The 25342-nt window shown below is 39.9% G+C and overlaps 2 protein-coding genes across 2 annotated transcripts in view; one reads left to right on the forward strand and one right to left on the reverse strand.

The window, feature by feature from the left end:
• The window catches only part of nme7 (NME/NM23 family member 7), a 53009-nt gene extending 41485 nt beyond the window's left edge, over window positions 1–11524 (forward strand). The window contains exons 11-12 of the mRNA XM_034239053.1: window positions 4917–5024; window positions 11390–11524. Coding sequence (XP_034094944.1) covers window positions 4917–5024; window positions 11390–11422 — 141 coding nt within the window. The 3' untranslated portion in view covers window positions 11423–11524. The remainder of the gene's footprint in view (window positions 1–4916; window positions 5025–11389) is intronic.
• LOC117561562 (sodium/potassium-transporting ATPase subunit beta-233-like) lies at window positions 11465–23699 on the reverse strand. The gene is made up of 6 exons (XM_034239054.1): window positions 23408–23699; window positions 18549–18677; window positions 16669–16824; window positions 14819–15006; window positions 14009–14092; window positions 11465–12812 (listed from the first exon to the last, which is right to left on the reverse strand). Exons 1-6 carry the CDS (start codon window positions 23499–23501, stop codon window positions 12555–12557), a joined length of 909 nt encoding a protein of 302 aa, XP_034094945.1. The 5' UTR covers window positions 23502–23699; the 3' UTR covers window positions 11465–12554.
• Window positions 23700–25342: the final 1643 nt, after the last annotated feature.

Here is a 25342-nt window from a genome sequence, read left to right on the forward strand (position 1 = left end):
AGGATTTTGACTTTTTTGTCATGTATCTGTTCAAAAATACAATCTTTAATATGTCTTAATTCAAAGTGCCACCAAACAATATTTAGTTCAGAAGATATTTTGACACATACATTGGCTTTTACAAACAATTCGTCTCATGCAACTTTAATTTTGAAAACTAGTCCATGTTGAGATTTAGCTATAAATGTTTCAGCCCTATAATAAAGTTATACATACTGCCTAGTGATTTGAGTTAGTTAAATCTACTTTATTTAATAATTCATCATGTTATCAAGTATGAACACATGGAGTGAACTAGCTGATTTAACAAAACAATGGCCTCGTTGGGACAAAAATCATTCCTGTATTTTGGAAATGTGTGTTACTGTACCAGCATTTAAAAAAAATTATAAAACCAGATCAAAGCATATTTTAAAATAAGGCTTATCGAATTTCAATGTTTGATTCCTTCACAAAATATTTCATTTTATTTCCTGGCACCATACTTGCCAACCTTGAGACCTCAGAAATCGGGAGCATTTCAAAATGCAAAATGTGGTGGGGGGTGCTAGTGGATCGCCGGAGCTGTTAGATTAACATTAACATGCTTATTGTAGTTGTAAGTAATAATAATAATAATAATAATAATGCATTACATTTTTTATTAGAGCGCTTTTACAGGTGCTCAAAGCGCTTTACAAGTACACATTACACATATTAGACATGTAAGAGTCATTACTGCGGACATTACCCACAGGAGCAAATGTGGGTAAAGTGTCTTGCCCAAGGTGCACTGCCTTGCGGCCTGTAGCACCATCCTTGATGGAGCTATGTGTGTGTGTGTGTGTGTGTGTGTGGGCTGGACCTGTATTTTACAGGAGAGGAGTGAGCAGAGGGTCGAGTTGTCGATTCTTGTTCTGTGTTCTGTGACTATCTGCCTCACCCTCTCAGACTTTCAGTTGCACGTGCTACTAAAGAGACACGTTACCATGGAAACCAAACAATGGTGTAACTGTATTAAAGTCAGAGTGGAAACAGTCCTGAGTAAATCTGATTTTGTCAGAAATGCAGGAGAAATATGACCCCGGGAGGAAACCGGGAGAGGGCAATGAAATCGGGAGTCTCCCGCGAAAATCGGGAGGGTTGGCAAATATGCCTGGCACTGATCAAATCAGAATGGATTTAGTTCCAAGGTGATCCTCAGTTCCCAGGATCCTTGAACCAAGAACAACCAGCGTTTCTCTCAGAGTCACTTTAATGATTTGCAGTAAAAACCAATCATTAGAACCGGGAGACCTGTTTTTGTTTCTCCTCAAGGTTTTTGTTTGGCCTGATTTACAGCCTTGTGTTTTGTTCCTGCCCTTTGAGTGCACTCTAATAAACTCTGCACACATAAAGAAGATGTCATCGGAAGTATTTCAACCAAACCTGGCTTTGTGTGAACGTTTAAAGCTCCAGATTTCACATGCTTTGCTTTTCCTCGTGTATCACATTCTACACATGCTCTCTATTTGTGGCTGTTTGCATTCCTTTAGAGTTAAAGAGGTCTTGGTGAATTAATTATTCACGTGTGGTCCGGTGGGAGGCTGGTGTTTCAGGAGAAGCAAAGGGCAGAGAGACACTCTGACCTCACTGAAGGAAAGAAACTCTCCAGATAAACCTGGGAAACACTGAAAAGAGAAACCAGTGTACAGTCTGAGAGAATACTCACATTTAAGGACACTGTATTTGCAGTTGTGTGAAAATTAAATCTGATCCTTTACTCCAGTAAGAGTCTAAATACTATGGTCTGAAAACAATCCTCAAATTAAACTGTTAATCAGTATATACTGCAGATTTTGTTAAAGGTCACCTATCATGCTATTTTTAGGCAATAGCATAGATCTCAGATATATAAAAAAACATGTCTATGAAGTGTTTTGCTCAAAATACCAAACAGATCACCCATTCTAGCCACGCCTCATATCCCTCTATTTCACTTCCTGTTTCTAAAGTGCTGATTTGGGGAATAAAGTTAAAAAAATTCAAATTGATAACAATTAAAAAGAGGAGGGGTCTGAGCTCATGCGGGACCCGGCAGCTACTGTCTAAACTAAATACTGCCGTGATGAAACGCCATATCATGGATTATCAAGGATCCTCTCTGAAACAGTCTGGAGCTCAAAGGCTTTCTCTCTTGCCGGTTATACCACAAGGTGAGTTCCTTTTTACTTCCTGCTTCTTCACACACATGCTCTCCAGTACAGGTTAGCTCTGAGTGTTAGCGATGCTAACGTAAACACCGACCATATTACGTCCAAACAGTCGGGCATTGTTTCTGATAGCAACGTTTCTGATTGGGCCGTGGGTCCACATTTCAGATATTACGTCATATCGGACGCAAATCTGGATCAGCTCCGTTGTTCCCCGTTTTTAGAGATTTGGGTACGGAGGAAAAGAGAGAGGGTTTTATTTTCTGACGCTGCGTGAGTTCCCCGACACACCGGGACACATGGTGATGTATACAAGACATCACAAAGTGCATTTTGCATGATAGGTCCCCTTTAAGTTTACCCACTTACAAATAAATGAACAGTCTATAATTGTAATGGTAGGTTTATTTGAACAGTGAGAGTAAGAATATCAAAAGAAAATCCAGAAATTGACATTATATACATTTGATATAATGTCAATTTCTGGATTTAGACAATTTAGAAATACTCTGTTATACGTGCAAGTCCTGAATTCAAAATGTCCCTTAAAGAGGAACTATTCTGCTTTTTAGGTTGTTTTTTTTTGTAGTGTGTTCTATAGGTTTTAGTGCATGTAAATGGTCTGCAAACGCCTCCATTGGACTCATTTGTTTACTTCCGGATCATAGTGACATTACTAAGTAACACTCGCGCTTCTATTGGCTAGCGCTCCAACACATTGTACGTGATAGACTAAGGGGCGGGACATCTCTAAGCTGTAGACCAATCAGAGCAGACTGGGCTCTGGTTTCAGACAGAGGGTGAAACCGTGTGAATCTGAAGGAGTGATTTGGATACTTGGTGCCGTTTGAAAGCTCCAGAGTCAGGTTTTGCTGCGGTTGACAGTTCCTAACGCCTGGAAATGGAAACAGGAAGTGGAGTCAGTGAGTGTTTAACCAATGTTGCTGAGTGTGAGAGTTTTGTCACTTCCTGTGCTCGTGTCACATGTGAGTTACTTACTGCTGAGTAATCACAGAGTGTCTGACATGCAACAGGACAGGGTGTTCACATTCAAACTTCCCTTCAGGACATTTAACGTCATGATGTTACCTCCATGAGGCTCTGTCGAAATGCCAATAAGATGGTTCGTCTGTGTTTTTAAAGAACTGTTAGACTATTAGCCTAGAAAGTTGTAACCAGATAAATCCATCAAATTAAGCTGGTGTCTACTATTTTTAAATACCTAGGGTTTTAAATCGATAGCCACTACTACCACTAAAGGTATTTGACTCGATGTTCTCTACATTTCTGCATTAAAAGGTCAAACAATCAGCATTCAATTAGTGAAAGTAGTCAACCTAAAGTTTCAAAAATCCTCTGTTACCTGTGAAATAAAATGTATTTTAGTAAAAGGTGAAAAGTATTAGCTTAAAAATATACGTAAAGTACCAAAATAAAAAACTTCTCATCGTGCAGAATCGCGCTTTTTAAATTAAAGTATCTTGCAGATGGCAAAGTGGGAGCTAATTTGAACTACTTTATATACTTAAATACTGATATACTACATAATAATAATAGATTTAATTTGTTAGCGCTTTTACAGGTGCTCAAAGATGCTTTACAGATATAGTGAAGATAAAATAAAATAAAGGAACAACAAATAAATATATAGTTAAAGTTAAAGTCCAATAATACAAAAACAATCACACATTAAAAGCCAGATTGAAGAGGTGAGTTTTTGTGAGTGTGTTGAAGGTGGTGAGGTCAGTGCAGTCTCTGATGGGGGAGTGAGTTCCAGAGGGAGGGGGCAGCGACGGAGAAGGCTCTGTCCCCCCAGGTCCGGTGATCGATGCCGGTGGGGATAGATAGGAGGTTGGCTTCATCGTACTTTAATCATTCACGTATATTTTGTAGTGAGAATCTGTAGCAAGACACTAGCTGTGATTTGCCCCTGAAATATTAGTAGAAGTATAGAATTGAAGTGTCAAACCCGTACTTAAGTACAGTACTTGATAACATGTATTTCATTGACATAAAGTGTTTGGTTGAGTTGTGTAGTTAAGATCGAGTGTGTTTAATCTGGTTTCCTGTAATGGTTTTGTATTTCCTTTGACTATCAGCGTTGCCTTGTCATATATTGACTTTCTATCCAGTTCTAAGCCACACATTTTTATCTTGGTGGTTTTTAGCTCTACATTTCAGCCAGATTTGAGTCATGTGACGTCTGGATCTGAAGTTTGGAGCTGAGCCAACAGCTTTCACTTTCAAAAGTGAATTGATCTGCTTTACGTGCAAGAGGCCTCAGTCATTGGTCGGTTTTTATTGATCAACTCCTACCTTAACTATCTCCTCTTTCAAACCTGAAATATGACATTTGAAATCTTCGGTCGGAGGACTTTCTGTGATTTGTTTTTCCAAAAGTAAGAACAAAAATGGGAAAAGGAGCCTTAAGGTTTATCTGTAGTAATAATAATAATAATTTATAATTTCTTTGAAGTGAAAGGTACAATATTCGCCTCTGATATGTTGTAGAAGTATTAAGTTGTAGAAAATGGAAGTACTCAAGTGAAGTACAAGTACCTCAAAAGTATATTTAAGTAAGTATACTTCGTGTGTTAGGCTTTGTTAAACTGTGTGCTGTTCTTGGCCAGGTCTCCATTATAAAACACATGTGTGATCTCATGGTGATTAACCCGGTGACTTTAAGGGGAGAAAAATACAAATGTTTGAGGAAGGAATCACAGCTGAGATGTTTTCCTCCAACAGGAGATTTCCCGTCATCTGCGGCCGAACACGTTGCGCGCTCTTCACGGAAAAGACAAAGTGAAGAACGTCGTCCACTGCACGGACCTCCCTGAAGACGGTCCTCTGGAGGTGGGTGGCTCTTTTATTTACCCACCATGCACTGCTGCAGAAAACACCCACAGTGTTTCCTCTCATCTGACATGATAGGTTTCCTCTGTGTCTTCCAGGCAGAGGTGGGAAGTAGTGGAGTACAAATACTTCGTTACTGTACTTAAGTACATTTTTCTGGTATCAGTACTTTACTCCACTACTTATTTTTCAACGACTTTTTACTTTGACTTCTTACATTTTTAACACAAATACTTGTACTTTCTACTTCTTACATGTTGAACCCAAATACCTGTACTGTCTACTTCTTACATGTTGAACTCAAATACCTGTACTTTCTACTTCTTACATGTTGAACTCAAATACCTGTACTTTCTACTTCTTACATGTTGAACTCAAATACCTGTACTTTCTACTTCTTACATGTTGAACACAAATACCTGTACTTTCTACTTCTTACATGTTGAACTCAAATACCTGTACTTTCTACTTCTTACATGTTGAACACAAATACCTGTACTTTCTACTTCTTACATGTTGAACTCAAATACCTGTACTTTCTACTTCTTACATGTTGAACCCAAATACCTGTACTTTCCTACTTCTTACATGTTGAACTCAAATACCTGTACTTTCTACTTCTTACATGTTGAACTCAAATACCTGTACTTTCTACTTCTTACATGTTGAACATCAAATACCTGTACTTTCTACTTCTTACATGTTGAACTCAAATACCTGTACTTTCTACTTCTTACATGTTGAACTCAAATACCTGTACTTTCTACTTCTTACATGTTGAACTCAAATACCTGTACTTTCTACTTCTTACATGTTGAACTCAAATACCTGTACTTTCTACTTCTTACATGTTGAACTCAAATACCTGTACTTTCTACTTCTTACATGTTGAACACAAATACCTGTACTTTCTACTTCTTACATGTTGAACTCAAATACCTGTACTTTCTACTTCTTAAATGTTGAACACAAATACCTGTACTTTCTACTTCTTACATGTTGAACATCAAATACCTGTACTTTCTACTTCTTACATGTTGAACTCAAATACCTGTACTTTCTACTTCTTACATGTTGAAACTCAAAATACCTGTACTTTCCTACTTACTTACATGTTGAACTCAAATACCTGTACTTTCTACTTCTTACATGTTGAACCTAAATACCTGTACTTTCTACTTCTCACATGTTGAACTCAATACCTGTACTTTCTACTTCTTACATTTTGAAACTCAAATACCTGTACTTTCTACTTCTTACATGTTGAACACAAATACCTGTACTTTCTACTTCTTACATGTTGAACACAAATACCTGTACTTTCTACTTCTTACATGTTGAACACAAATACCTGAACTTTCTACTTCTTACATGTTGAACTCAAATACTTGTACTTTCTACTTCTCTCATTTTCCAAACAGCTGGTTCCTTTAGTCTGAATGTGTGTTTTGATGCGTGATCATTATTCTTTAGAGTCATTGCGTGCCTATTGATTTGAACACGATCCGTGTATCCATCATTTCCTGGTCTTCTCTAAAGAAGAGGGACCAATGGAAACGTTGTCATGTTGCCGTTGTTCAGCATGGAAACATTCATTAGCTAACAATGACATTATTGTTCTATTAATATAAAGGGAGGTCAGGTACTCTTTAAAGCAGCTGCTAGCTATGGGTACTTTCTACTGAAGTACATTTCAAAGTTCTTTACTTCTACTTGAGTAAAGAAGTTTAGTCAGTACTTCTACTTTCACCAGAGTATTTTAAACACGAGTATCTGTACTTCTACTTGAGTACAGGATGTGTGTACTCTTGCCATCGTGATGCATAAACAGCTACCTTTGCATTTGTTCTATGCGAGAACAAAAAGCCCCCGACTCTCTGTGAAGTTTTGAGTCGGGTCTCATGACTCCTTCGCTCACTCTGAGGGAGAGAAGGAGGGATTTGAAACAAAACCATTGTTTCCCAGGGAGTGGGTCTGACCGCCGAGCGTCATTGTTCCCTCCTGATCTGTCGCTGCACAAATGACTCCTTGTTAAACATTAGCCGGAGACTGAGCTGCCATTTTACCATCAGGGGACACAAAGGGCAGCGGGAGAATTCACTCTGAAGCTCTCCTACCATCGCTCTGTTCTGATGTCTACAGCTAGCGTGAGAGCAATGTGAGGTGGCATGATCTACAGAGTTATTAACAGAATTCACTCTGAACTTTTCTCAAGTTTCAAGGCTTTTATTGTCATGTGTGCAAAGCTACAGCGTGGCTCCTCCAACAGTGCAACACAATAAAACAGATAAAATAGTGACAATAAAAAAAAGCCTTGAATCTTCTACCATCTCTCTGTTCTGACGTCTACAGCTAGTGTTAGAGCGATATAAGGTTAACAGAGTTATTAAGAGAAGACACTCTGAGGCCCCGTCCACACGGAGACGATATCAGTTGAATCCGCTAACGCTCATTAAACCTTTTTAAAAGCATACTTTAGTTCTGTGAAGGGATATATGCACTGTACTTCACTTTAATTAATATTGTATGCTGAAAAGCGTATAATACAGCACGATTTTTTGTTGAATAGATTTGAGTGGTTCAAAATGTTGGGTCGCGATTTATTGACCAAGTAAAAAGTGGGTCCCGAGGCCTGACCAGTTGAGAACCACTGGTTTAGACGGTTCGTCCACACGAGGCCGAAATGGAGCCTCAAAGTTACCCTGAAGTGGGTAAGTCTGGAGACGAAACGCTTGCGACTCCGTGTGTACGCCCTATACGATCATTCCCTGAAACGATGACGCCATAGCCCCGCCTCTCCTGCTCACCCCTGCTGATGTGTTTCGCCAACAACAATGGCGGATCACAGGGTTGCGTTCGTGCTCCAGACGCTACTGACCTACAGATGTTAGTGCAAAAATCTATAGCTCCTCGACCACAACCATCAGCAACAAGTGGACATGGAGAACTACATGAACTACATGTTGCTAAATCCACCGTGGAGAATAACCAGAAGGGCAACCAGGCAACCATGGCAACCATGCTCGGGGGGTCTTATTCGCTGCTTTTGGTGTATTTTGTGGCGGAAGTACAGCGCCACTTACAGGCCCGGGATATGTACTACATATATGTACTCCAGCGTTTTCGTGTGGACGGAAGACTTTTTTGATATCGACTTCGGTTCGTTTTCGTCTCCGTGTGGACGGGGCCTCAATCTCTCAAGACAAAGGGATGAATTTAAATAGAGTTTAGGATTATTTAAACCTGGATAAGAGCAACTAAAATGGTGAATTTACGATAAAAAAAATCAAAGTCTTCTCTGAAATTCATGAATTTGCACGAGTGTCTGTGGTGAGGTTCATTCACCTTTTGCCAAGTGGTAAATTTACAATTTTCGTATCTCAGTTATTTTATTTTATTTCCGGTATTTTTTTTTTTTTTTCTCGTATATTTGACACTTTATTCTCAGAGAATATCCAACTTTTTTTTGTTGCAAATATGTGTTTTTCCTTAGAGAATAATCAACTGTATTTCTACTTAAATCTTAAGAAACCATCCAACATGTTTCTCTCATTGTAAGACTTTTATCTTGTATATTTATGACATTTTTCTTGTAAATTAAGTGCTTTTTTTCTTGTATATTTAATACTTTATTCTTAGATTATTCAACAACAGTTTATTTAGTAAATATGTGTTTGAGAATTCACTCTGAAGCTCACCTACCATCTCTCTGTTCTGATGTCTACAGCTAGCGTGAGAGCAATGTAAGGGGACAGAGATATTAACAGAAGAGTCTCTCAAGATAAAGGGATGCATTTACAGAGTTCAGGATTATTTAAACCTGGATGAGAAACTAAAATGGTAAATTAACGAGAAAATAATCAAAGTATTCTCTGAGATTATGAAGTCATTAATTTGTAGGAGTGTCTGTTGTGAGGTGAGGTTCAATCAACTTTTGCCAAGTGGTAAATGTACAATTTTGTTATCTCAGATATTTCATTTTATTTCCTGTATTTATTAATTTTTTTCTCGTATATTTGACACTTTATTCTTGGAGAATATCTAACATTTCTTTTTTGTAAATATGTGTTTTTTCTTAGACAATAATCTCCTTTTTTTCTCGCTAATTTGTGACTTAAAAAAGAAACGATCCAACATGTTTTTCTCATGTATTTGTAAATACTTGAATATTAATGAGTTTTTCTTGTAAATTAAGTGCTTTTTTTCTTGTATATTTAATACTTAGAGATTATTCAACAACAGTGTATCTAGTAAATATGTACTTTCTCTTATTTAGCAAAATAATCTTAGAGAATAATCAACTTTATTTCTCATAATTTCTCGCATATTATTAGTTTGTATTCTGACAAAATATCTAAACCTTTCTTTGTATATTTGTGACTTTTTTCTTGTTAATTTGAGAGTTTTTTAAACATCTGAGAATATCCAGTTATTTCTTGACTTTTTCTTAATATATATTTTAAATCTTATAATATTATCCCTCTTGTAACAAACAGAGAGTAGAGATACTACATACTGATATACACCTGAACATCAGCAGGAGAGGACTCTTTAAAGTAGAGACACTACATACTGATATACACCTGAACATCAGCAGGAGAGGACTCTTTAAAGTAGAGACACTACATACTGATATACACCTGAACATCAGCAGGAGAGGACTCTTTAAAGTAGAGACACTACATACTGATATACACCTGGACATCAGCAGGAGAGGACTCTTTAAAGTAGAGACACTACATACTGATATACACCTGAACATCAGCAGGAGAGGACTCTTTAAAGTAGAGACACTACATACTGATATACACCTGAACATCAGCAGGAGAGGACTCTTTAAAGTAGAGGCACTACATACTGATATACACAGGAAACATCAGCAGGAGAGGACTCTTTAAAGTAGAGACACTACATACTGATATACACCTGAACATCAGCAGGAGAGGACTCTTTAAAGTAGAGACACAACATACTGATATACACCTGAACATCAGCGGGAGAGGACTCTTTAAAGTAGAGACACTACATACTGATATACACCTGAACATCAGCAAAGTAGAGACACTACATACTGATATACACCTGAACATCAGCAGGAGAGGACTCTTAAAGAAGAGACACTAAATACTGATATACACCTGAACATCAGCAGGAGAGGACTCTTTAAAGTAGAGACACTACATACTGATATCACCTGAACATCAGCAGGAGAGGACTCTTTAAAGTAGAGACACTACATACTGATATACAACCTGAACATCAGCAGGAGAGACTCTTTAAAGTAGAGACACTACATACTGATATACACCTGAACATCAGCAGGAGAGGACTCTTTAAAGTAGAGACACTACATACTGATATACACCTGAAACATCAGCAGGAGAGGACTCTTTAAAGTAGAGACACTACATACTGATATACACCTGAACATCAGCAGGAGAGGACTCTTTAAAGTAGAGACACTACATACTGATATACACCTGAACATCAGCAGGAGAGAACTCTTTAAAGTAGAGACCACTACATACTGATATACACCTGAACATCAGCAGGAGAGGAACTCTTTAAAGTAGAGACACTACATAATGATATACACCTGAACATCAGCAGGAGAGGACTCGTTAAAGTAGAGACACTACATACTGATATACACCTGAAACATCAGCAAGAAGGAACTCGTTAAAGTGAGAAGACACTACATAACTGATATAACACCTGAACAATCAGCAGGAGAGGACTCTTTAAGTAAGAGGACACTACATACTGATATTACAACCTGAACATCAGCAGGAGAGGACTCTTTAAAGTAGAGATACTACATACGGATATACACCTGAACATCAGCCAGGAGAGGACCTTAAAGTATAGATACTACATACTAATACAACCTGAACATCAGCAGGAGAGGACTCTTTAAAGTATAGACACTAGATACTGATTACACCTGAACATCAGAGCCGGAGAGGACCTCTTTAAAGTAGAAACACTACATACTGATATAACACCTGAACATCAGCAGGAGAGGACTCTTAAAGTAGAGAACAACTACATACGATATACACCTGAACATCAGCAGGAGAGGACTCTTAAAGTAGAGACAATACAGTACTGATATACACCATTGAAAATCAGCAGGAGAGGACTCTCTTTAAAGGTAAGAGACACTACATACTGATATAGCACCTGAACATCAGCAGGAGAGGACTCTTTAAAGTAGAGACACTACATACTGATATACACCTGAACATCAGCAGGAGAGGACTCTTTAAAGTAGAGACACTACATACTGATATACACCTGAACATCAGCAGGAGAGGACTCTTTAAAGTAGACACTAAATACTAATTTCTTGTTCCTTTTCACAGGTGGAGTATTTCTTCAAGATTCTGGACAGGTGAAGCGACAGGAAGTGTTCTGCACATTCAAAGACCGCACAGTTGTCTCATTTTTCTGTTTATTGTTTCAGCCTTATGCAGATTAAATAAAGTGACAAGAGCAGACTCCTGACAAGTGTTTGTGATCTTCAACATTGAATTAAGTATTTTTCACACCAACTAAACATCTTATTACAACGGGATACTGCATTGCCTCTGATATTCTTCTAACTTTTTTTTTTCTTTTTTTTTGACCAGCGACTTTGGTATTAGATTCATACATTTACACTTTGAAAAAAATGTACAACTGCATAAATATAAAATTCTTCCACCATGAAAATGGCTAAAAACATTCAATAGTAAGTGTCACCACGTCACGTGATGTCTCCAGCAAAACAGATTTCAAAGCACTGAGTTGCCACCGTTTCCGTGGAGATGACAAGCTTCTAGGCTGGACCCACAAAGCTCTACTCTAACGAATTAAGAAGTATCAAACAGAAATGTCATCAAACCATATTTTACAGCTAAGGTGAACAACACAGAAAAAGGTGTACAGATGTATCCTTCCACAGTGGATAAAGAAACACGCACAAAAAACAGGTTTCCATGGAGCGCAGTCATTTACTCACACACGGGGCCGTAAAGGTTCAGAGTACCATGCTAGTATTTCAGTTAGTCAGAGCACATTAACACACACTCTCACATGAAGTAACACCTGCACACACACACACACACACACCTTGGACCACTAAAGCAGACATAAGACAGAAGAGATTACAACAGGACTGGACTACAGCACGTGACACTCCAAAAATATATAGAAACCACGTTAGACAGAACACAGCTCGCTACACGTCAGTAGTGGAATCGCGGTTTTACAGTAATACATGAACGCACCCCATGGCTTCAGGAATATTTTCATGTTCAGTAGAATAAATATTTGCTATTGCTACTCTTGTATTTTACATTCTAACCCTCGACAAACACACGGAAAAAGCTAGTGTAAAGCACACAGATTAAGTGTAGGTCCTGTATATTATGAATGTTCAAAGACTAGTGGTGTTTTTTTTTATCTGAACTCTTTTTAATTCGCTCTACATTTTATTATCGGGTGTTTCTTTTTTTTCAAAATGAGAGTGCTCGTTCACGGCTGAGGTCACGAGGCGATGGTGAACTTCACGTCAAAGCGTCCCTGATAGCGGTCCTTCTCGCTGTAGTCGATGTTGGCGCCGTACACTTTGCACTCGATGCGCAGCTCCTGATCCAGGGTCAGGTTGGTGAACTGGATGGCCACCAGAGGCTGGAGGTACTGGGCGTGCAGCAGCCTGCCGTAGTACGGGTAGTATTGGAGGGGGAAGCCTTCGCCCATGCCGTAGTACTTGATCTCTCCGATCTTGCTTTCATCTTCGTCTCTCTGCAAACACAAGAGTGGAAGTTAGAAATCGGACCTGTTTTTTCTAACAGCAAATCAAACTTTATTTGTGTGGAGAGAAGAAGTCCCTCCTTTCCCGGGAGCTCCATGGGAGCTTATTTCGGAAGAATTATGTATTGAAGTCAATGGAGAGAGAAAGATTATCTTTCGATCCCGTTTGAATTGTGCCACGAATTACACAATCAGGGGGTCCGCGGGGTCTCAAAAAGTATTACAAGTTGATAAATCAACTTAGCGAAAATTACGGCTATTAAAAGTATTAAAGGGCATTTTCCAAGGTATCACATTTTGTAGCTTGTTTTCAATAAGTATATAAATGGTCCAAAGAGGTTGTGTTCTACAGTCTGCCTGAATGTAATCATGGCGTAGGTGTGTAGTGTGATTCTGTGTAGTTTATTTATGGCATCCCGTTGGGTTTGACGTCATCTGAACAGGACATCGCACGCTCACTGCTTGATAGCGCGAAGGTCCGTTTACGCCGGTTGTTAAACAACATCGTTATGGGGAAATGCAAGTTAGCGTCCAAATGGTTGGAAGATAAGGAGGAAGGACAATCAATACTGTATATAGTCAATGTGAGGTCAAGTGTGTCGCCAAGGTAACCGGTTAGAACTCCAAGTGGAGATGAGGTCTTAAAATGTATGGAAAGGGTCTAGAAAAGGTCTTAAAAGGTTTTACATTTGACTTCAGAATTCCTGCAAGCAGTGAGCGTGTGATGTCCTGTCCAAGAAACACTCTTAAATTAAACTTGAGGGGGGTTTATATATATATATATATATATATATCTATATATATATAAAGATAAGTTTGAGTATCTTAAATATAGGTAACTGTACATTTGTGGTGATTCAGATCCTAAAAGTACGAAAACCACGCTGTAAAACTACTCCATTACAAGTAAAAGTCCAGAATTTAATATATTACTTTAGTAAAAGTGGGTATGTATAATAAGCAATTTGTACTTTAAGTAATACATGTACAAAAACGTTGAAAGTAAACCTGTAAGATGAATCTAATCCTGTTAAAGTAAAAATACTTCCCTTCGAATCATAGTGGAGTAGAAGTGGCATGAAAGGTAAACGGGTATCTCCAGTGGGTACAGTGCAGTGTTTGAGTTGAGTCACTAAATGGCTGCATGGCTGTGTGGTCGATAAGGAGCAGCAGGGGGTCAGGCGTACCTTGTTCTTGCAGTAAATGGGGATCAGGTTGGGCTGAGATTTGGCATGCAGCACCTCGGGGAGAGACTGGTTGTTGGTCGGAGCCTGAAGAGAACAGAGAGAGGTTAATTAAAAACACCCTGAGCATGTGGGGGGGGGGGTGGGGGGGGGGGGGGCTGATTCCTAGAGATGCATAGATTTAAAATCTGCTTTTTGTTTATTTACAAATTGATATTATTGATCGTATAGTACGTCAAATATGCTACTTTCATGTTATGTTGAGTATTGCACTCTGTTGCGTCGTAAACCTCGTTAGAAAAACCATGTAATAATATAAAGATCAATGCTCCATAAAGTCGTTTCGGTACCACTTTACAATAAGAGTATCAGGCTTAGTCATCTTGCCAAACACGACGTCACACCTCCCGCTCTCGGGGTGGACGCCCACTCGGCCCTGGTCTGACGGAAGCACTGCTCCAAAGTGAACATTTAATGAGACACATCTGAAACAACATCAGCCAACAGTTTAGCTAATGGGTGGCTAAACACCATCAGCTAACCCTTTAATAACATGTGATCTGTGATGGGAGAGAACACAGGGATTTCAGACCATTAACATGCACTAAAACCTATGTCACACAAGAGGAAAGGGAGAAACCCCAAACAGCGTAACATGACCTCTTTAACAATGTCAGCTGTAAGTGTTAGGCAAGGCAAGTTTATTTATCTAGCCCCTTTCAACACAAGGCCATTCAAAGCGCTTTACACAAATGAAAGACATTAAGACAATAGCATTTAGAAGCAAGGATAATAAAAGGTAGGTGAGCGTACCCGTGGTTTGAAGTTAACGATCCTGTTGAGCTTCACGATGAGGCAGGGCTTCCCTTCATTGAAGCCGTAGTGCGGGTCGTCGAGTCCGGAGCAGACGCCCAGCAGCTTGCGGTCGAAGCGGCACGCCTTCCTCTGGCCGAGTTCGCTGTCCTCCAGACCGCCGCGTTCTTTGTACGTCTGAGGAGAGGCTGCGCATAGGAAACACACATTAGACCTCAAAGTATAAGTGAATAGAGTGCTGCACGGGAGACCTATCTGTTTGTAAGCTGACCCTGAAGGTAGCATCTCCCTGTGATACTTAAACGTTTTATTGTCATATGCTCAAAGCTACAGTGAAGAAACGGCAATGAAATTATTCTGACCTGAGCTCCTCCAACAATGCAACGTGTATAATAAAATACAAAATTAAAAGTAGTGCAAAAAGTCTATATACCAGAGTTCCCGTTAGCCGGCAAATCCAAATCTCTCCGGTCAAAATAATTTCCCCTTAGCGCAATACCGCTTCAGTTACGCCACTTATGTGACAGACAAGAAGAGTCCATTCTAATGTCTAACACGTGGAGAAAGAGATGTCCTGTATGGGTTGATTGTGCGTTGATCTGTTGGTAATGCCTCGGGGTTCCGGTGGGCATGTAAACTAATGCATAATGCTGCGCTATACTTTGTGGCCTCACCCGGTTGCATAGTGACGCTTATTGTTTAGGTGTCTTTTAATAAGCAGGTAGTCCTATCATTAGCTAGAACGAGCTGGATCTGATCGATATGGAGATAAACGCGAGTGAAGTCTAATCTGACGGGAGAGAGAGATCAGCTGCTGCTGACGAGTCGACACGCAGCTCTGCATGATCAGCGGTGAGCGGAGCAACACACACACGTAGCTATTTTAATGACCCCTCAAACTCCCTGAACTAGTTATAGATGTGTTTAGTTTGACTGTCGGGTCACTCATTACTGATCCGCGAGCTGCACGATACTGACGGGCTGTCAGGAGGGAGACAGCTCCGTGTTGTTGTAAGTTACTGTTCACTTTTGAATAATGTAGTTAATCTACTATAATTAGTTTGTTTAATATCGAATCATATCAATTTGTTTTAAAGCTCAATAAATAACAAAGAAGACTTTAACGGACATTTTGACCGGCAAAGAATAATGATATATTTTGTGCAGCTGGATAGCGTCCACATATTAATACTACTTTTATAAAACAGTTAAATGCAATCTTAAAAGTCAAAAGCTAATTATTAAAGAACTACATCAAGGTCACGTGACTTCACATCACCATCGCTGGGAGACTTGTGTTTTTAAGACGTGTTAAATCCTTGAACATTCATCAGTGTGTGTTTTACTGATTAATGTTGAAGAACAAAATGTAAATCTCTTATTTACGGCATCTAAGAAAAACCCATTCAAACTAGTAGTGCACACACACACACACACACACACACACACACACACACACACACACACACACACACACACACCACACACACACACACACACACACACACACACACACACACACACACACACACACACACACACACACACACACACACACACACACACACACACACACACACACACACACACACACACACACACACACACACACACACACACACACACACACACACACACACACACACACACACACAGTATGAATGACGGCAGGTTACGAATCTCCATAAGGACTGGTAAATTGATTTTAGATTTGCGTGACCAATGGTTAAATCCAACACACGGAACACTAGTTCAAAACTATAATAGACACACTTGCATATGTATACAACAACTTCCAGCAGTGAAATGATTGTTCATATAAATACTAGAATAATCTCTGCACGACTCACCTCCACAGTCCTCGAAGTTCTGCCCATCCGTCTGTATATCCAGGTCGTACGTCTTTAGGAATTCGCTCATGGCGTCAGTGTACTTCCTGTAAGACTCCTCATTAGATTTGGTGTAAGCAATTTCAGATTTCACTGAGCGGGGGGTGTGTGAAAGACCTGAGAATCAAAACAGATGTTTGAGAGAATTATGAATGATTTCAGGAGAAATGAATGCAACCATGCGAGAGGAAAAACAACTAGGACTGAAGAATTGAGTTTGAAGCTTCCAGAGATGTTTCATTTCCTGTCGATTCCATGTGTTGTTTAGACCTTGTATTTTTGCAGAGAAGACTTCACTGAATGTCCGGCAGCGGCTCAGCCAGTAGGGTTTGGACTGTGAGCCGCAGCGTCGTTGGCTCAAGTCCCCGACCACACCTAAATATGGAGAGCGGACTGCTACTCTGAGAGGTCCCAGTTCACCTCCTGCCCTGCCGTGGTGCCCTTGAGCGAGGCACCGGACACCCCCCTCCCCCCCCCCCACTCCCATTGCTCCCCGGGCGCTGTGCACTAGCTGCCCACTGCTCCTAGTGCTAGACTCCTGGTACTAGGATGGGTTAAAGCAGAGAACACATGTCACTGTGTGCTCTGTGACCATTACAGAGGGGTTCATCGCTCCATATTCTATAGAAGTATTATACTGTTAGTAGAATGAGACTCCAGTAGTGGCTGCTTAGCATTGCTGTAATCCAAACATCTCGTTTCAAAGTCCAAAGGTCCATTTTTATTCAAAAAAGATAGATATCCTTTCCAAAATTCCAGAAAGAGGATTTTGTATACAAACATTTTGTGTTAATCCAAATAAATGTGTAGTCTTGTTGCACACAAAGGGAAACCTGCACTAGGGTATATGTATTAAGGACAGTTGCATTTTTAAATATATATTAACATCTGCTGCAGCCGGTTAAAACCTCTCTGGTGAAGAGTTCCTCTGAGGGCTCTTTGTTGGAGCCTCTGCTCTATTATCTTAGGACGGCTCAACGTGGGGTCTTGGGGATTTCCTCAGATGGTCTCTGGCAGTAATTTTCCACACAGAGGCGTCTCAGCGAGGCGTGGCACGAGCAATGGCAAGTGATCGTGTCTGTTTATTTGCTGCCACAGTTCTGAGAGTTATTTGAGCAGCAGCAGCAGCAGCAGCGTTTCAGTGGCAGCCTGTGAAAGACCACGATCCCCTGCCCCCACACTCACTCTCTCACGTGTGTCTCTCTCACAATGGAAACTTTTAGCCTGAGAGTGAGAGGCGGGCTCTTAGAAAAAACTACTCCCCGCTTCCTTTATCATGCCACTACTGGAAACTCACTTCAGCTCAAAGCAGCCACACTTCCTGCGGCCAAAAGCCGGTGACAAACTAACCTGTGAGCATCAAGTCTCTTTACAATAGCTGCTATGAAAAAACAAGACGTTGCCGTTATAACAAGAAGATATTCTGAGCACAGACTCTCGCAGGAAAACCTCAAAACGCTCCACTGCAGCAGCGGCGTTTTTACGCTCTCACAAGATTACAGATTAGAAATATTTCTGCAGAAAAACAAGCTTTCCAGGCCCCTAAGCCCTGGCAAAGGTAGATCATTTCGGTACCAACATGTGTGTGTGTGTGTGTGTGTGTGTGTGTGTGTAAACATGTCGGCTGCGGGACAATCATTTCAGTCACAATGGGTGTAACAGCCCCCTGCAGCCTGAGGGGAAACATTGACTGAGAGAGGAGTGAAGGACAAAATGGCTGAACCTATGTAAGGTCAGAGAGACGGCTGATTGAGGAGCGGCTCAAAGACACACACACACACACACACACACACACACACACACACACACACAGTTTAATAAGGTGCATGCTGTTTGTTTACCTGGGGGGGCGACTCTGTCCTGATAGGTGGGCTTGTAGTTGCTCAGCGTGAGCAGCAGCGCCTGAATGGTCCCGATGAAAATGCCAGCCAAGCATCCGTAGAAAATCACGTAGAACAGGAAGATTTTAACTGTAGGAGAGAAAATGTAACGTTATTAACAATGTGAAAGGAATGGAGAGTGAATCGACACATGTTATGATCATTCATGTTTTCAGTCATTTGTAGAAAAGGAATAATCTAGATTGATATTTAGTTTCTTCACACGGTTGGTAGGGCTTTTTCAGATTACAATTTGAAAACGTTGAAGGTTCGTAAGGTTTAAATGCACCCAGAAGCTTCTGTTGTCACATCTAAACACTCGGCTGAAAATGCAATTGCGCAATGATATCTAACCAAATGTCTTATACCCAAAGTAAACAAGGTGTTTGTTGTTTTGTTGTCACTTTGTTTACTTTACAGGCAGTCCATTTAACTCTGATTGTATCCAAATCGGTTAACATGAGTTCAATTCAAGCACTTTCTCCATTTTCTAAATATCACAGTAAATTGTTCTCCAAGAATTGACAGACGGCGATGTCTAATGTTAAAGTAGAGAAACTAGTGGAATTTAAACGACCACTCCAAGTACACTAAAACAGTGGGTTAGCTTTCAGGATCAAATGTGGACTGCAGGAGGCAAGAAGAACCGTTCCAACAGACGCCCATCAGCCACACCTTCCTCTCCTCATTATGGAAGCCATTTTCGAACAGTAGGGACTCCATGAAGGGGCTTTTCTTGTCAACCTCATTTAAAATGTACTCCAATTGCATAACAGCAGGAGCCCCCCCCCCCTCAATGTGTCACCACTCACTGTCCTGAGTTCCCGGGCTTTATTCATGCCCTTAATGCAGACAGAAACACGTTTAATTATCACCTGTTTGCTTACAGTCAAAAGAGATCACCCAGCACCTAGACGAGTGCTCTACGTGGGCTGCAGGTTTTATGTTGCTACTTAAGTTTCTATCACTCTGAGATTCAGCCGATTGTTCCTGTTTTGTATCCCGCTAAACAAACCTGTTTATCTGAGAGGGCTCACTGCGATGTCTCCAGGAACAACATGTAAACAATAGAAGCCTCTGGTGATGCTCCTCTCACTAAACGAGCTTCAATGAAAGCCCAGGTTACACGATGTTGGTGTAAACTGGGAAAGCAGCCCAAAAACGTGTTTTAAATGCATTGAATACTTAATATCTCAAATATAAGGAATAATGGGTATTCAAATCTCTAAATGATGTTCCTGATTTTGCCTTAATTGGTTATATATATATATTTATTAAATTCCTTTCACATTAAGTGTTAAATTGGTTTGAAATGTAATTCCATGTGGCGTTCATTCTGACTCGCATTAAGCTACGCCCTATAAAAGGCTTATCTTACCTCCCTTTTAGAAGTAATTATTAATATAATAATAGTCCTGTTGTTCCTACGTTAGGAACAACAGGACAGCCTTGATATCATTTAGTATCTACTGCCAGATTGTTTCCTCCATCCCTGACGTACAGTTGCAGCCTGGCGTCTTATTGCGGGTGCCTGAAAAGCGACAGACGGCCTTCGCCTCCCCGTCCCTTTCTCATGAATGTGCTGTTGTTCCCAAAATGTCTTCCCTCTGCCAGTTTGCGCCCCTGAGAAACCAGTTAGTCGGGTTAACAGCAGCCGTGCAGCACATCCTTATCTCCCGCTGCAGACTTTGGGCGTACCCAAATGTACGGAGTAGTGTTTCCAGCAGATCTGATAAATGTATACCGGCTCGATGCTGTGTGCCTATAGGCTGCCGCCGCTGCCTCTCAGAGCACCTGCTGCTAATGTAAATGCACGGCGAGCTATTTTCCATGGAGTCTGTGTAGCAACCGTAGCCAGGCTGCGTGATGCACCTGTTGAGAGGGACACCATACACTGACACTCCCAACGCTGGAGAAATGTGCAAGGATTACATGTATGTATGATCTGTATGTGTAATGTGTATTTGTAAAGTGCTTTGAGAGTCATTGATAAAGCGCTATAATAAATATAAGGATTATTATTATTAAGGATTCGATTAAAGCTCAATAGAAACATCTATTGATGCTAAATGTGCTTGTTTCTTGTCATTTCAAAGCTTAAACTGTAAGCATTTGATATTTAAAGCTTCCTACATGTGATGATTTCTACCCTTTATTAGTCATTAGTTACATTTTGAGACTATTCTGGCTCAATATTTTATGGTCGAACGATTTAGTATGAAAACCAAGACTGCTAATCAGTGAATTCATTAGAATTCAAGCAGTGATTTATTTGAGTTTTTGACATTTAAGATATCAAAATAATGTTGCATTCAGCGTCTTTCGTATGGGTGAAAAGCTTATGCAAAACAGATGACATGTTGGCTCATGGAGGCATGTGAAAGGCAGTCAGCCAGGCAGTGTCAAGTTACACACAGGCCTTCTTTTATTTAGTCAGCCCTGTGATTTCATCTATTTAATACCAATCAGAGCGAAGGCCATCAGTCAATTCACAGAAAATAATTAGCTACTGTTTTGATAATCAATGAACCATAATACTCTTTAGTCTCATAAACTCCTTATAGTTTCTCATTCCAGCATTTCTTCCTTTTTGTATCATTTTAAAATTCATTTCTGTGTGTGATTTCCAAACAGACAGAACAAGGCATGTTCAGAGTGGCTCAGACTAAATGATTATCCTTTAACTGAAAACATTATTGGCAAATTCATCAATAATTAAATAGATCGATAGTTGCAGGATAGTAATTACTATTTCTAGGAATGTTAAAAGCATTATGTGGTCATTGTGATTATACATAGCCAGACTCAATTATGTATAAATGCGCATTAGTGACAGAAGTACTAGAGCTGCAACTAAGGATTATCTTCACTATTGATTAGTATTTTAGTCTAAAACATGTTTCTAAAAGCCTTTTTAATGTCTTATGTTTGTCCAAAGGCTAAAGTTATTCAGTTTAGTAAGATATAAAGCAGGACATCTCCATTTTGTTTCCATGAAAAATGACTTAAATGAAAAATCAATTATGCCCATTTATTTCTGTTAGTTGAACAATCGATTTGACTGAAATCCATGCAGCTTTAAGAAGGACACCACACCATTTTGTAGCCTGAAAATCCAGATATGCCAACAGGCAGACATGTAAATAGCTGACAGAAAGAAGTGGCCTACTGGTGGTGACAGGCAGAGTTTGAATGGAGAGCACCTCCCCCACCAGACTGCTGCAGCGTGTTGTGAAGAGAAACCACATTCACACCATGCCTCTCCACTTTTACTGACTGCCTTCTTATGTTGGACTTTACCAGCTCTGCAGTGCATTTTCAGACACATTCATCTAGCTAAAAATTTCACCAAAAAACCCAGAAATGAGCCACCATTGAAGTCTGACATTGAAGCAGACATTTCACCTTCTTCCTCATAATGGAAACAGCAGAAATACACACTTTAAACAACGTATATTTAAGATTATTCCAAATGTGTTGCACTCTGCAACTCAAGGGCAGACATAGTCTACCTGTTGCTTTTAGTTAGTGCGACACCAGCCTCCCTCACGACACACCAAGCCTGTAATAAATGCTATTCAACAGTATTACTACACTAAAAACGTGTTAAGGTTTTACATATTTCACCTTTAAGTAGCTCGCCATTGACGATTGTTACCACAGAGCTGCGGCAGCATTACTGTGATTTTCTTCCGCCTCAGAATCAGAAAAAAACGATTTAATATGTGAGCTTTTATGATAAGCTTTTGAGGAATGAGAGCATGTAAACTGGTAAAGAAAAGCCCACGAATGTTCCCTTTTTTCAGTAGAAATTAAGTCTGAGATGGAGGGGGGGCCCTAGAGACATGTGAGTCGTGATCAGTCCAGCACCGTGTTACCGAGCCGTGTCTGGACCAACCTGGCTGCTTTTACACACCAAAAAAGCCATTTATAAACACATAAAACGAGCTTAAAGGGTGCTGTTTGAAGGTATGTTTCATCCTATCAAATCAACAAGCATTGTTGACCGTCTTCAAGTATTGGAAACGGGTAAAACGATTAACTGGATCCACTAATCTGTTTTTTTTTTTAGTGAAAGCTAAGCCTGTTAAAAACAGGAGCCAGCAGATTAGCTTGTTATTGGGAGGAATAAATGTCCTTCTCAATGTGGAGGATAAAATAAACAACTTTCACTGTTTGGATCAGTGGAAAAGTCCTGGGCCAACACACAGATGTCCTTCAGGATGACCTTTTCATAAAGGGCGTTTTTTAATACATATATGAGCTACGCCTTTGGTAATCATTTCCTATTACACTGTATTACTGTGTACTCTTGTAAATTGTGTAATTTCTATCTCTAATATGTTATGCTTGCCTCCTAATGAATTTTTTTTTTGCCTCTTCACTTTTGGTGTAACAATGTAAATGTCCTCTATGTGGGACTAATGGAGGTGTTCTGATTAACCATACATCCAACATCTGGTTAAAAAACAGCTAAAACACGTTTTCTGTGCAAATAACTCACATATAGCACCATGTAATTGGTTTAGTTGAAAATATGTGAACGTTTGAAACACTAGTAGACCTGTGGCGTGTCTTTTAGGGGCGGACTTATTCTGTTTCTGTACATTGAGATTTGACAACTTCTAACACAGCCTCCATTGAAAAGGCGAAGTCACGACGCAGCAGCAGCATGTCAGATCTAACAGGTGCTGTGTGTCTGCAGGCAGGAAATGGAGAACAGAAAATAAATTGTTTCCACTCTCTTGAGGGGGTAACCTGTTGGTTTATGTCACATTTGCAGCTGTACATTCAGTGAAATACAAGGATTGAATACTTACGCCAACTGCTCCCTGTTCGCCCCAAAAACTCCCTTTTCTCGGAATTCCACACAAATGACTTCCAACCGCCGTCGCTTTCCTTGTTAGCCGACATATTCAAAAACTCCCCGTTATTTTTTCGAATATTTAACGGGTTTTTTCTTCTTCTCCTTCTTCGAGCTCCGAGTGTTAACAGTCGCCCCACAGGAAATGCGAAAGGACAGTATCGTACCCGGCTCCTCCAATAATACCCACACACACAATTTATCTCTCGGGGAAACCGACTCCGCCTGCTAACTCCCGTAATAAGTTACCCCCCTCAAGAGGGAGGGCTGCAGCCAGCAAATCAAAATCTTCCTCCGCTTTTTGCGTAGAGAGAACAGAAGGGAGGGGGGCAGAAAACGTCCAACAGTCGGCAATCGTTTTAAATGATGCTGGTGCCATGGAAACAGTCACCACTGCAGCCCCCTGGTTTCCAAAAACTCACGTGGCGACTATGTAATACTAAGATAATACTATTGTTACGTCATAGTCTCTAATAGTCTGCTATGTGAAAGCTAGATACATAATTGATGTTATTAAATAAGAGCCATGAACTGATTCTAACTATAACTTTTCATGACAGGTGTGCAACCAATCTTTTTTCACATTATGTATTACAATATTTACTATAATAAAGGTGGTATTGTTTATTATTTAATCTGAAGCAGAAGGTTTTAAAAGGTTTTACATTGGCCTACTTTGGCTAACTGTTGTAACTGTTTATCACCTACTTATATCTTGCTATTTTAACTTGAACAATTATATATATATCCATTAGCCTACTACCTAACTAATTTAGCTCTATATCAAAATTACTACCTAATTATTTTTAACTCTATCAAAATTATCTAACAGCTAACTGTTTTAACGGCTTTTCCATAACTTTTAGCCAGCTAGCCTATTTTTAAAATGTTTCCATTTGGCTACTTAAGCTAACTTTTCCAAATATTTTACTTAGGCTTACTAGCCTATCTGTTTACTTTTAGCTAACAAAATGTATATTTCCTTTGGCTAGCTATTCCCACCCCTACTTCAGGGTTGCCAACTTTGGGTACCTGGCTGGAGTGAGATTTTGATATCATGGGTTTTAATTACACATATGCGCACTAAATGACTGCTACCGTGTCAGTAGCGGGACCTTAGCATATATTACATTACATTGCATTTAGCTGATGCTTTTATCCAAAGCGACTTACAATAAGTACATTCGACCAGGAAGACACAACCTTGAAGAAAACAGAATCATATAAGTACATCAGGTTTCATAGAGCCAAACATTTCAAGTGCTACTCAACTGGCTATAGAGAAGCCAGTCCTTTATTAGTATATAAGTATATAAGTGCTCTGTTCAGGGTCGGCTCTAGAACAAATCAAATGGGGGGGCAATCATTTACCAAGGGGGGGCACACACTGCCGTCAACAACCAACACACAAACACCAACGCAACTTCAATTTAAAAAAACATGCTGTAAAGTCTATTGTCTTTCACACACATTGCAGGGGTGTAGTGCTATTGTATAGCGCACCTATGACCTGTGCATACATGCACGGTTGTGGCACGATCACCAAAACAGAAACATATGGACATAGGCCACCATATGAAAAGTGTGCAAATGTATTTAGTATCCTATCCATGTGAACATGTTTTAGGTGGGGGGTGGACCTAACGTCCTCTAGGAGGGTCTGGGGGCATGCTCCCCCGGGAAGATTATTTTTAAAATATTGAAGTTAAAAGCATCAATCTGGTGCACTTTGAGAGCAACATTAGGAGATCTATGGATACATCTCTCAACATCCATATGAAACACAACTGTAAACAGATTTACTTTTTCTTTATGGATATTTTACTAATCACTCCCATTTTAAATGGTATTCTTGTGTTATTGTCCTATAGTATTTCATACCCGTTTTTCA

Source organism: Gymnodraco acuticeps, unplaced genomic scaffold (assembly GCF_902827175.1).
Source record: "Gymnodraco acuticeps unplaced genomic scaffold, fGymAcu1.1, whole genome shotgun sequence".
In the NCBI taxonomy this organism is placed as follows: domain Eukaryota; kingdom Metazoa; phylum Chordata; class Actinopteri; order Perciformes; family Bathydraconidae; genus Gymnodraco; species Gymnodraco acuticeps.